General features: G+C 34.8%; 1 protein-coding gene across 1 annotated transcript; it reads right to left on the reverse strand.

The window, feature by feature from the left end:
- Positions 1-8,819: 8,819 nt before the first annotated feature.
- LOC120085019 (putidaredoxin) lies at positions 8,820-9,686 on the reverse strand. The gene has a single exon (XM_039040838.1). The coding sequence runs from the start codon at positions 9,629-9,631 to the stop codon at positions 9,137-9,139; it is 495 nt and encodes a 164-aa protein (XP_038896766.1). The 5' UTR covers positions 9,632-9,686; the 3' UTR covers positions 8,820-9,136.
- Positions 9,687-13,758: the final 4,072 nt, after the last annotated feature.

The following is a 13,758-nucleotide window of genomic DNA, read 5'->3' on the forward strand; positions in this document are numbered from 1 at the left end:
ACTTAATGTAAATTTCATTTACATTAATCCTCCACTAGATGTATATCATACATCATACCGATCATATCATATATAATCGAATTACCTCTTGTCAATTTGATCATTTCAAATCAACACCAAGAATTGATCCTCAACTTGAATCCATTGAGCTACCAAAGGAACCTTATGGACCTGTAGCTCGAAGCTCCAATGGTATGTGAATAACTGACTAAACTCTTTAGTCACGGAGTTCACCATCTGTTAACTGCCAGGCACTCTACTAAAGACCGATAGTTGAACTATCCTTACCATAGATATATTATGTGTCCATATTAACCAATCAATAGTGCGACAACCTTTCACGGATCGTTCATAAGTACAGCTCGACCAATAACCATTATGCCCCTATAGTTACATCTAACTTCTTAAGTACCACTGATCCCTCTAATGAACATAAGTCATAGTCCTACTATGACTGAGTTCTCTCTTCCAAAAAGAAGCTATGACCATTATGTTCAAGCCCCGGAATCAGCCCTTAAGGGAGCAATCTCTCTACTTACCCCTACTTCTGGGAAGAAGTGAATTCCATCTTGTGTATTGAGTTCCCAGCTCCCAGATCAGACAAGTCCCCAAAAAGGTAGGCATGTTGAGTTGGCAATTTGGCCATCTCATCCATACTAATCAAAGGACCGCCCTCAAAGGTAGGAGTTCCCAAAACATTTACGATTGAGGTCGTGTCACTTATGGTCGTTTAGGTGAGATGTAACTCTCTAGTATCAACGGCGTTATATACAGAGTCTAGTCATCTTGTGATCCGGTCTTATACAAACTCTTTATATAGGACACCCCCGCTCGCATGTTTCCATATGAATGGTCAGGATCTATCATCTGTAGTAGTTTACAATACTTGCAAACCTCCACAAAGTGGGTCGTATCCGTAGTGTCACCAGGATAAGGTATCCCACCTTAATCCTTATACTACAGACCTATTTAGGTTATCACTTAAGGCATGATCCACTTGTATATCACATATACATGCTTAAGTTTATATATGATAACAATGGAGCTTTGATTATTGGATATGAGTAAATGCCAGAATGAAATAACAGTTATTTTATTCATAAAACAATGTGTATGATTACAAACAACGAGACTCCAGGAGAATTAGGACACCAATTCCAACAATCTCTCACTTTTCCTAATGCCTCGGGAGACTAGTGTACAATACAATATAAAACATGTACAATATACAATAAACTAGGGCATACCCCAGTATCATCTCCCACTTGCGCTAAACAAGGTGTCGCATATCCCGCAGACCCAGACTCTCCAGGTGACCCTCGAACATTTTAGACGTGAGAGTCTTTGTAAAGGGATTAGCAACGTTGTGCTCTTACACGATCTTCGTGACTATCACATCACCGTGATGCACAATATCCCTGATCAAATGGTATTTTCACTCTATATGCTTATCCTGACGATGACTCCGAGGCTCCTTAGAATTTGCCATAGCCCTGTTGTTATCACGAAAAAAAGTGATAAGCAAATCCATATTTGGAAGAACCTCCAAATCTTAAAGGAATTTCCTCAGCCAAACAGCCATAGTGGAGTCCGCGATACATCTTTGTTTGATGCTTCGTCATACTAGATCTTCTCCATTTAGAGTGAACACTGACCCCGATGTCGATTTGCGAGAATCTCTATCGGTTTGAAAGTCAGAGTCCGTGTATCCTGTAAGAATCAAATCTTTATCCCCATACACGAGCATATAGTCTCTCGTTCTCCAAAGATTCTCGAGGATCGTCTTGACCGTCGTCCAGTGATCAAATCCTGGATTGGACTGATACTGACTGACAATCTCTACTGCATAGCAAATGTCGGGTCTGGTACACAACATTGCATATATCAAGCTTCCTACAAGTGAAGCATAAGGAATCTGTGCCATCTCCTTAACCTCTTGAGGTGACTTAGGACATTGATCCTTTAACAAAAAGATTCCATGCCTGAAGGGTAACAAACCCCTCTTGGAATCCTATATCCTATACCTTATCAAAATTTGATCGATGTACGATGCCTGAGACAAGGTTAACCATTTGTTCTTACGATCCCAAATGATCTGGATCCCTAAAATATACTGTACCTCACCCAAATCTTTTATTTGGAACTAGGCAGCTAGCCATTTCTTAATGTCAGTCAAATACCCCACATCATTCCCAATGAGTAGGATATCATCCACATACAGTACCAGGAAAGCTACTGAGCTATTGATGATCTTCTTGTAGATACAAGGCTCATCAACGTTCTGATCAAAGCCAGACGACTTGATCGTAGTGTCAAATATGATGTTCTAAGAGCTTTCAAAAGTAATAGAATATCTTAAGAAAGAATTTGAGATGAAAGATGTCCGAAAAACAAAATTTTCCTTGGCTACTAAATTGAGCATTTAACAAATGGGATATTTGTTCATCAATCAACTTATGCAGGAAAAGTTTTGAAAGGGTTCGATATGGACAAAACACATCCATTAAACATTCCAATGAAAGTTTGCTCATTGAACGTAAAGAAAGATATATTTCGACATCGAGATGATAATGAAAAACTTATTGGTCCTAAAATACCATATCTTAGTGCAATTGGTGCACTTACGTATCTTACTAATAATACAAGACCAGATATTGCATCTTTAGTAAATTTATTAGCTAGAGTTCTTCTCCAACAAAGGATATTGAATAAAATTAATCATATACTCCGTTATCTCCGAGAAATGATCAATTGGGTTTGTTTTGTTCAAATAAATCAAATTTTGATATAGTTGGTTATACAGATTCTGGATATTTATTTGATCTACACAAAGCTAGACCTCAAACAAGTTATCTGTTCATGTGGAAGAATTGTTACATCATGGCGATCAGTGAAACAGACCATAATGGTCACCTCCTCAAATCATGCTGAAATTTTTGCAATTCACAAGACTAGTAGAGAATGTGTACCGCTAAGATCAATGACTCAGCATATTCGTGGAACACGTGGCTTGTCTTTTAGTAAAAATCTTCCAACGATATTATACGAAGACAATACAACTTGTATATCCCAAATCAAAAAATGATATATTAAAAGAGATAAAACAAAGAACATTTCACCCAAGTTTTTCTATACTCATGATCTTGAAGAAAATGGTGACATTATTGTACAACAAATTTGTTTGAAGGATAATGACAGACTTATTTACAAAATCATTACCAATCGCAACTTTTGAAAAATTGTTGCATAATATTGGAGTGTAACGACTCAGAGATCTTTAGTGATGTTTTCATGAGGGAGAGCATATATATTCTATTCTTTTAAGACTATAAATTATATGAATTGTGCATTTTTTTTTTCCTTCATTAGGATTTTTTCTCGTTGGGTTTTTTCTAGTAAGGTTTTAATAGGGGTGTTCAAATGGCCCGACAACCCAAACAATCTGGACTACCCAACCCAAATTGTAAGGGTTGGGTTGGGTTAGTTTTAATTTCAGGTTAGGTTGGGTTGAATTTTTTTATGATTTTTCAGGTTGGATTGAATTCGGGTTACAATTTTTAAAATTTAGGTTGACCCAACCCAATTTGAATTTCTAATATTATTAAAATATATATATATTATAATTTACAATATCATAACTCATATATTTTTATGATGATTGTTTGAAGTTTATAATAGTATCTTGGATTTGATATTTAACATTTTAAGTATCCAAGTGTGTAGCATCCTATTTGCCAAAATTCCTATAAATAAGTGGTCATTTATAGATTTTATAGACATAAATATATTAATTCCCGTTGTGCTTCTCAATTTTACAACAATTTTTAAGCCATCGACATAAATTTTTAATATATAATATGATGAATCCTTGAATATCAATGATTATATGAAATGATGGCACAAGAGGAAGTCCATCTAGAAAGTTCTAACGATGATGATACTATGAATAGAAATCAAGCATCGACAGTCACCTGCGGTTGATTTGATGGGAGAAAAGCTAGACCTGTTAACAAGTTTTATGGACAAAGTAGCTATGATGCTTGGTCAATGTATGGCCATCTATAAGTAAACCTTTAATTCTTATTCAAATATGTGAAAATATTTTAATAACCAACTTTTTTCTATTCATGTAGGGAGTGATGTTGCAAAAGAGGAAAATGTTATAGTTAGAAAGCATAAGCGATGAGCATGGATTTTGTTTAGAGTTAGAAGTGATTTCGATCTTAATGCTTTAATTTGTTTATTTGAATTAATACGTTTGCAATTTTTTTAAATTCATCTTTTTGACAATGATGATAGCATTTGCATGATATGTTTTCTCATAATCAATCATATTAATTGATATTAAAATATTTTATTATTATTAATTTCTTCCAACAAAATTATAAAAGCGCACATATATATAGACACACACATACATACATATATATTGTACATATACATACATTTAGATATACAACCCCGATATACCTTCCTGGTGCAGCTCTAGCCGACGGGCTTTATTGGCCAAGTGATTTTGGAGATACTACCACGGAGAGCATGCTCTTTGGTATGATGCGATTGATGTGAAGTATGGAAATTTCCTATAAGCTTATGGCCTAACGCCACCTTCGCGTATTGCTAAATACATGAGAAGACCACGATCCTCTTACACCTTGACATTGTAAAGGATCGGGTTAACATAAAGTTGAGAAATAGGTTAAATAACTCTTTTGCATGACAAAACTCCACCATCCAGAATAGGATAGGAAGATCGACTTAATACTATGGCCCTTGGGAACAATCATAGTTTAAAATTTTGGTCGAAATCTCAAAATTCGATGAAAATTTTGATTTTATTTATTTTTAGTAATTAAGCTCATTAGAAGTTCTTAAGGTTTATAGACTTGTCTTGATTACAAGAATTGTATAGTTTCACACATCAATGTATAATTTCACCTCAAAATTGAATTGATATAGGTTTTATTTTTTACCATCCAAAGCTTTCATTTTCAAGAAACCAAAATTGAGAAAAAAAACAATAACATATTTTTATTTTAACTTCATTCAAACATTAATCCACTCATATTTTACATCATTTCACCTCAAAATTAGATTGAGGTAAGTTTTACTTTTTTTTTATTATCCAAAGCTTTCATCTCTAAGAAACCAAAATGATAAAAATAACATATATTTATTTTTAAATTCACTCAAACCTTTTTCCATTGAATTTTCACATCACTTCACTTTGAATTGATGTGAATTTTGCTTCTTTTACCATCCAAAGTTTTCATTTCCAAGAAAGACTTAGAAAAAAAATAAAATAAAATTTGATATTATTTTGCAATTATTTTTCCATTTGTTTTTAAATTTCTACCTTTGCATTGACATTTACACAAATATTTACACTATACCTTTATATATTATCTTACTTTATTGAAATGATGATTAAAAATGATCAAATATAATCTAATTAGGTCACAATCAAAGTTTCATTAACTAATTATAACAATTTCCATCAATTTCCTCCTGAAATTTCCATCGACATCGATATTTCGAACCTTGGGAACAATACTCATCCCAATACTCACTAGACACAGCACAAAGATCAATGGCATGGAGACTGAATAGAAATGGCTGTTTTTCAACAAAAATCCCTTTTGGATGACCTTGATAACAACAGGACAGCAACCATTTGCACTTTACAAGAAGCCATTTGGACTGATTTTAACCCAAATAAAGTCAAATTCTTCATCAGCGAGCTAATCCACGAAGCTATCAATACCCAAGACAGAATGCAGCCTCAAGCCGCACAAGAGACTGAGTGACTTGTTTACCCATTTGTCACTTTGCCCAAACCTTTTGAAAAGGATTGATTGATGCATAAAAGTGGCACCTTATTCTCCCTATTGACATCAATAGTCTTCTGAACTACACCCTCTTTGGCCGCCCCCTTACACCGACAGGGAAAAGAATCATTTGGATGAATCTCATTCGGCCTTCTTTGTCGATAACTTGAAAGGAAAGCAACAACCGTCTTTTTCAGTATAGGGAAGACTCTTTTTATTGCTACTCTGGACATAACGACTCTGGACATATCATCTTCCTCGTTATGACTTGGTGTAAATGCACTACTTTTCACCGAACTACCTCTCACCTCTTTTTTTATCCATTGGAAAAAAAATTTAAACTCCTTTGACTTGGACATAAGCCCTTCTTATGTAGATTTCATACATCAATAAAACTTATTTCATAAGGATGGTTCTTTTAGTAAATCTTCCATAACCACTCACAAAACAAAACAAAACAAAACAATGCTTGACTTTTTGACAGTACCAAACTTCACAATGCACCAATACTAAGGTGAGCAAGCCAAAACAGAAAAAAACTGACCAAACCAAATCAATCCTGTCTAAATGGACTATACTTGTCTTCCTAGGTCTTAACAGAGACAAGACTTTCCATTGATGAAATGAAAAGAGGCTATTACTCAAATTACAATGAGATATAATAAGCAAAGGAAACAACGACGACATTATCTGGGTCGTTTTAGTGACTGGGTTTGACAGGTAGTTGAGTCGGTTAACAAAAATCAGTTCCTGCCCTTTGTTTTTGTTTTCCTTGACCAAACATCAGTTTATTGTTCGTTCTAAAAAATCAACTCAAACCGACCCACTTACACTCCCCCTACCAAGGCTCTTAATATGCCATTGACATAAGCAAACTTTGTGTACCTGAATAGTGAAATGGGTGGCATACTAATTATTCACACACACAATAAATCATCCATATCAGATTTTTGGTGTTCCAGTCACACCCTTGTAGAGAAACCCAATAAAAGCAAGCTCTATAATCAGCCATTCTGTGCTGCTTACTACATCTTAATTTTCTTATTTCAGAAAAACAGGGCACGTCCTTATGTAAGGGCTAAAAACGACATTGCTTAGGAAAGAATATGTGGTTGACCCCAAAGAAAAGGCCAGAAAAATGAAAGGAATGAATGGTGTCTAAATTGAGCGTCTACAGAAACATGATGCACAAATGGAAGGTTTCTAAACTTGTTTGACTTTCTTCCTGGATAAACCATGTTTGTGAGCATGCATCCTAACGTATAACTCAAATAATCTCAGATAATATATCGTCTTACAAGTTATAATCACCACTTTAACTCCATAAACTTCAAGCTCCAAAGACAACACTGCGATGGTGAAATCATGGAGTAAAAGACCACCACCAAGTACTGGAACAAGGGCTGTGAATAAGCATGTGATCAAGATCTTCAAACTTTTCCATAGGAAAGGCCAAAACTTTCAGGATATCGCAACTGTCGTTTGTTGAAAGTATAGACAGATTTTCCAGCGAGAATTCGAGAATTTAAAGTCCACGGGATGTTTGTGTTTCTAATCCACATCTGTGTCTTCTTAGGAATGAGCTTTGCTAAAAAATCAGAAACTCAAAAATAATTCAGCTGTTAATTTCTCCAGGCGTGGAAGGTCACAACAAAATATAAGACCCTTCATTTGAGTCTAAAACTATTCATCAATTTCAAGAGATTAACTCATTCTAAAATTTTCCTATCATCAAAGTTTCTTATCTTCCTCCTTTATTTGGTTATGAAACAAAACATCTCATTGAAAAATAAAATATTGAAGATAGTAGAGCCAGCCAAAAGAGTTACAAAGGGACTCTTTACTTGAGTGTTGTTGCTAAAACAAAGAAACGTAATTATAAAAAGAATACTACCGTTTGATATTCGTGAACGGAAGAAAAATAAGAACTACGCTCCAAGAGGAAACTAAGAAAAAGATGATCATTATCCCCCACACTTGCTTCACACAGAAGACAACAGTTCGGAGAAAAAGCGAACAGGAGTTTCTAGCTTGAACTTTATCACCATTGGACAAGAAGAACCAACAAGATGAAATTTTATTATATTTTACTCATATCTTCAAATCCAAACTTCAAGAACCATAGATCCACGCATCTTGAAGTGGGTCTTAGTGATTGAATGCAAGTCATACACAGTCAGAAGGTGACAATGAAACTGAAAGGTTATATTGCATGCCCAAAAATCTAACCCAGCCAGAGCAACAATTGAGAATATCTATGGGTACAATGTCCTTGGGACATTAATCTCCAACTCTCCAGGGACATTAAGTAACTCATTGTTATTGATAATATGATAAATAAATCAACCAAAGAATATTTACTTATCGGCTCTAAATGATCCAACACTGAAAAGTCTACTTCTAGGGGATTCTCCCATACAATTTAGCAGCTAAGGAAGTTTTCTTCAAAAGATTTCTAACACATACAACCTTGTGATCTTGTAGCAAAGATACAGTGTTCCATTCCATTCCATCAGCTCCCACACTTATCTCCTCCTCCCAAAGATGCTAAATTAGAAAAAGTACTACAAAGTACAAACAGACATTTACGACCAATAACTTTAAGTTAGGAAAAGGAGACCACTCTCAATGTCTGTATATGTACATATCTGATGGAAATGTAATATTTAATTTGAATATTCACACTTCTAGGAAACATATTTCTTATAAAAGAAAATAATTAGAAGCATGAGGCGCATTACAGCATGTGCCTTAGCAAGAGCACCTCGTTTACGGAAAGTGAGGCGCACCTAGTGCCTAGACAGGCCTGTTAAAAACTAATAGCTCCAATCAATACATGTAAGATTCAACAAGTTGATCTTTAGAATAGAGTTTGCACAATCGTCTACAAACTCCGACTCTATAATTGACTCACTAATGACCATATATACATCCAAAAATTGGAGCTTGTAGATAAAACTTAACTTTCTCGTACAATTGTACTTGGAACAATTGAGAGGGAAAATGAAGACTCCCAAAATTTTCATATTCTAACAATTGCTAGGCAATTTCTTATACATTCTGCAAATGTTTGCATCCACTGTAACAAAGAAGTACAGAAAATCCAAATACAAAAATATCCCATTTAGCAAGCTGACGACAGAACAACTAGAAAATAGAAGCATCGAAACGACGCAATTAGAGGATAATCTTTCGCAGAGACAACAAGTCGTCCACCAAATGCACCATCTCAAGGTACCAATTATTAAATAAACAAACAACCAAATAAGCCGAAGAACGAATCCAGTGTTCCAAAAACGAGTTAAAAATTAAGGAATGTCCCAAGGTTTGGGCTCGGGAACCGCAACGACCATACCTTGAAGGTCGGGAGTGAGAATAACCTGGCAGCCAAGCCTCGAGTGCTTGTTCAAAACCCTAGCCCTGGAGTTCCTCTTGAGCACATACTCTTCGTCGTAGGACCGCGGCGGGAGCTTATCGAGCCATTCCTGGGCGATACTGACCTCGCATTCCGCCGAACAGGCGTCGATGTCTTCCAATCGATGGGAATCGGGGTCGATCAGGCCTCGATTGGCGAGCGCCTTCAGAAGAGTCTGGCCGGTTAATCCGACGACCTCTTTCTTCGTGCCCTCTGGATCAATCGCAAACAGTTTGACGGTGCGATCTGATACCTTTTTGGATGCTGACGATGAGGATTCCAGCGAGGTGGTGGCTGACGCCGACCACCTTGAGAAAATGGTCTTGGAGTGGCCGATCGCCGTGGAACGGTAGATTTGGCGGAGCCTCTGTAGGTATGCGACCGTCATTGCTGGGTAATTTGATGGGCTGACGCTCACGAATGACGGACAATATAATGTTTCTCGGCACACAGCCGAGTTTTATTTATTTATTTATTTATTTTAAAATAGTATTTTTTTAATATATATAAAAAAAATCTTATTATTAGTAGGCTAAATTATACTAAATATCTATGAACTTTTACTTCGTATAAAAAATACATTTAAGCTTTCAAAAACTTTAAAAATACAGTCAAACTTCCAACCAGAGTTCAAATACTGTTACCATTAATTTTGGCTAGAAATCTATGGTGTTTTGGTAAAAAATATATGTGAACTTTCAAAAGTTTTAAAAAATACCTTTAAACTTTTAAAAAAAATATATATTCTTATGGTCAATATATGAACAAAAACCATTAATGTGCTCTTCCTTTTATTTTTGCTCTTTTTTCTCCCTTCTCTTCTTTAGAATTCTCTTACTCCTCACGTTAACTATTTGACATTTGTTTATCTAAAAATAAATAAATAAATAAAATTACCTATTTCAGTTATAGTATGGACTATAACGAGAAAAATAATAAGAGAATCACCATGCAATCTTGGGATTTAAATGTTTTAACAAGATTGTATGTTAGTAGTTGAGAGTATCTATGTATAAAAAATGAGAATATCTAAGACTCCGTTTGCTAACTATTTGGTCTTTTATTTTTGTTTTTGAAAATGAAGTTTATTTCATTCATATTTCTTAGAATTATTTGCATCTTTCTTGAATGTAATGGTTGAATTCTTAGCCAAATTCCAAGGACAAAAACAAAAGCTACTTTTTTAGTTCTCAAATTTTGGCTTGTTTTTTTAAACTATTGATGAAAAGTAGATAAGAAATGAAGAAATTTGGATGTGCAAGTAGTGTTCATAGGATTAATTTTAAAAAAATCCAAAAATAAAATAGTTACCAAATGGGGCCTAAATAATTTGTTTTAAAATTGGTTCTTTCGAACTTAGAAAACTTCAAATAAATTGATCAGTATGTAGAATTGCCAAAGCAAGTATGGTTCAACTGTTATCAACCAATTAGAGGTTAGTGGTTTGAATCTTCTCACCCTTTAATTGCACTAAAAAACGGTTGGAGCATTTTAAAACTTTTTTTTAAAAAAAAAATTAGAGTTATTTTTGCAACAAAATATTAACGATTTTTGTTCATATGCTAACAGTAAGATTTTTTTTTTTTTTTTTTTTNGTTTAAGAGTATATTTTTATACTTTTGAAAGTTTATGGGTATTTTTGAAACAAAACACTATGGAGGCGTTTAGAGCACCAACTAGAAGTGGGTAGAGTGGATTATTATAACCCACACCATGGTTGGGGCACCAAATATAATAGTGGTGTGTACAACTATTTATAACTTACAATTAAATATAGTAAATATTGTTGAGCTTTATGCCTTATACTCGTTGTTTATAGATAAACTATTTATTGGTATTTAATCATTTTGTATTTAATTTTACATAACTTAGTCCAATAAAGCAAAATCTCAAACTATTGTATGAAACCTTAAACAGTATGTAGTTGATATATATGTGAATCATGTTCAAGTAATGCCCTAAGAGGTCTATACCTTAATCAGTATGTAGTTGACATACATGTGGATCATGTTCAAGTAATAACCGAAATGGTCTATAGTATATGAATAAGTTTGATGTCTTATCTTGTGACACTATGGATACGACCTACTTTGTAATTATTACAAATGATGTGATCCAAATCCTTCATGTGGAGATATATGAGTTGAGATATCCTATACAAATAGTTTGTATAAGAATGGATTGCAAAATAATTAATATCTCTTTCTAAATTCATTAATGATAATAATATTTCATAAGATGATCGTATGTAACTCAATCTTAATCTTGAGTGAGTTATGAACTTCTGCCTCTCAGAGCTCGTCTTTTAATTTACATGAGTGAGTGTAGCTAAAGTCGCCGCCTCAATAAGCCTACCATTTTGTGGATTTGACCGAACAGGAAGTTAGGAATGTAATTTCCCAAGATGGAATTCATTCCTTTCCATATAGGATAGTTAACATATATGTGGATCATATTTAAGTAATAACCTAAAAGGTCTATACCTTGAACAATATGTAGTTTACATACATGTGGATCATGTTCAAGTAATAACTTTAAGGAGCTATAGTATATGAATAATGTTTGATGTTTTATCCTTGTGACACTATAGATATGACCTACTTTGTAATTGTTACAAATGATTTGATCCAAATCGTTCATGTGGATACATGTGAGTAGAGGTATCTTATACAAAAAGTTTGTATAAAACTGGACTGCAAAATAATTAATCTCTCTTTCTAAATCCATTAATGAAAGGATTAATATTTCACAAGCTGATCATATAGAACTCGTTCTTAATTCTGAGTAAGTTATGAATTTCTACCCCTAAAAGCTCATCTTTTATTTGCATGGATGAGAGTGGCCAGATTTTCCGCCTCAATAAGGGTTTTTTTGTATGGATGGCTTCATTTGGGAGGTCCAAATAAAAAATGGCCACCTGCAGAAAAAGTAATGGAAAGTGACATTCTACAGACATCATCCATATGTGATTTTATCACTTCGCCCCTGAGATGCACCCTGCACGCCTGACACTACTAAGGAACTTGATCCTTAATTACCCATCAGTTAATCCTCGGTTACTTGTCACTCGATCCTCGTTGGCTCATCACACGATCCTCGATGCACGGTCACTCGATACTTAGATGCATGGTCACTCGATACATGAGCAACCGACACACGTATACTCGATAATAGCCATGTCATACTCAATACTCCATTAATGTATACTTGATCATTTTGAACTTTTTGAATTCTTAACCCGTTTGAATTCCATTATTTCACCACTTCAACTTGTTTCTCAGACTATTCTCTCTCATCTTTCAATTTTATATCCCTCGACGACTGTACCTCTACACTCGAAACTTTCTCGATTCTATCTGCATCAGATAACATTATTTTCTTTATTTATATTTTGGCATCATTCATCTCTTTGTTTTTTATATTTTATCATCATGCACTTGCATGTTCCTTGATACTCGATCGATATGATTTTTATTTCGGTTTTCATATCTTGCATGTTTGGTTGGAGCTCAAATTTTTTCGTCTCAATTTTCATATTTCTAGTATTTCGGATCCTCTAAAGTTTAAGGTTTGAGTAGGATAAGTCATGAAGGTGGAAAATCAAACTGAATGCTCGATAATCAACCATCTAGTCACCTGTAATGTAACGAGTAAGGGACACTATGTAGCATGTATCATTATATGGTATCGAGCAATCGTGTATTGTGTATCGTGTATTGAGTATCAATATCGCATATTGTGCATCGAGTATTGTACATCGAGTATCGAGTATTGAACAGAATGCTTAATTCCTAGTGTTCTTAGTTATTCTATGCAGTATGTCTAGACAATTCAAGATTCCTCCCCAGGATTGTTTCGCGGGCCAAGTGACCAGCCTATCCTCTCACATTGGGATGACTAACAAGATTGTAAAAGAGAAGCTTACTCCCACTCAACTTGCCCTTTTTAAGAAGACAGTATTTGGGCGATTCGAGGACATGGACATTATCTTCAACAGTCTATTGGTCCACTACATTCTATTGAGGGAGATTGTAGACGATAGGAAGGATGCAATGACCTTCGATTTGAATGGTACAGTTGTTACATTCTCCAAAGAAGACTTCCTGTTGGTGACGGGATTGTGATGGTCACCTAATCCAATAGTTGTGAGGAGGGGTGAAGCACTTGGATCACTGCGTAGTAGGTACTTTAAGAATAATTTTGTGGGGGACATTCACATTAGTACCTTAGAGACGATGTACAAGAAGATGGAGTTTGATAACAACATGGATGCTGTGAAGATGACATTGGTCTATTACATTGAATTGGGTATGATGGGGAGGGAGAAGATGAGGGCCAATGTCGATAAGACATTATTAACTGATGTGGAGGATTTGGATTACTTTAATTCCATGAATTGGGGAAATGTGCTATGTGAGAGGATGTTACTTGGACTACAAAGAGGATTGAGTGGCAAGGCAGATAATTATAAAAAAAGGTCAAAGAACAATAAGAACTACATTGTCAAGTACAACC

The sequence above is a fragment of the Benincasa hispida genome, chromosome 9 (genome assembly GCF_009727055.1).
Source record: "Benincasa hispida cultivar B227 chromosome 9, ASM972705v1, whole genome shotgun sequence".
NCBI classification, from domain to species: Eukaryota; Viridiplantae; Streptophyta; class Magnoliopsida; order Cucurbitales; family Cucurbitaceae; genus Benincasa; species Benincasa hispida.

Bases quoted from the DNA above. Each gene is read 5' to 3' on its own strand.
- LOC120085019 (XM_039040838.1), bottom strand. From the start codon at position 9,631: ATGACGGTCGCATACCTACAGAGGCTCCGCCAAATCTACCGTTCCACG.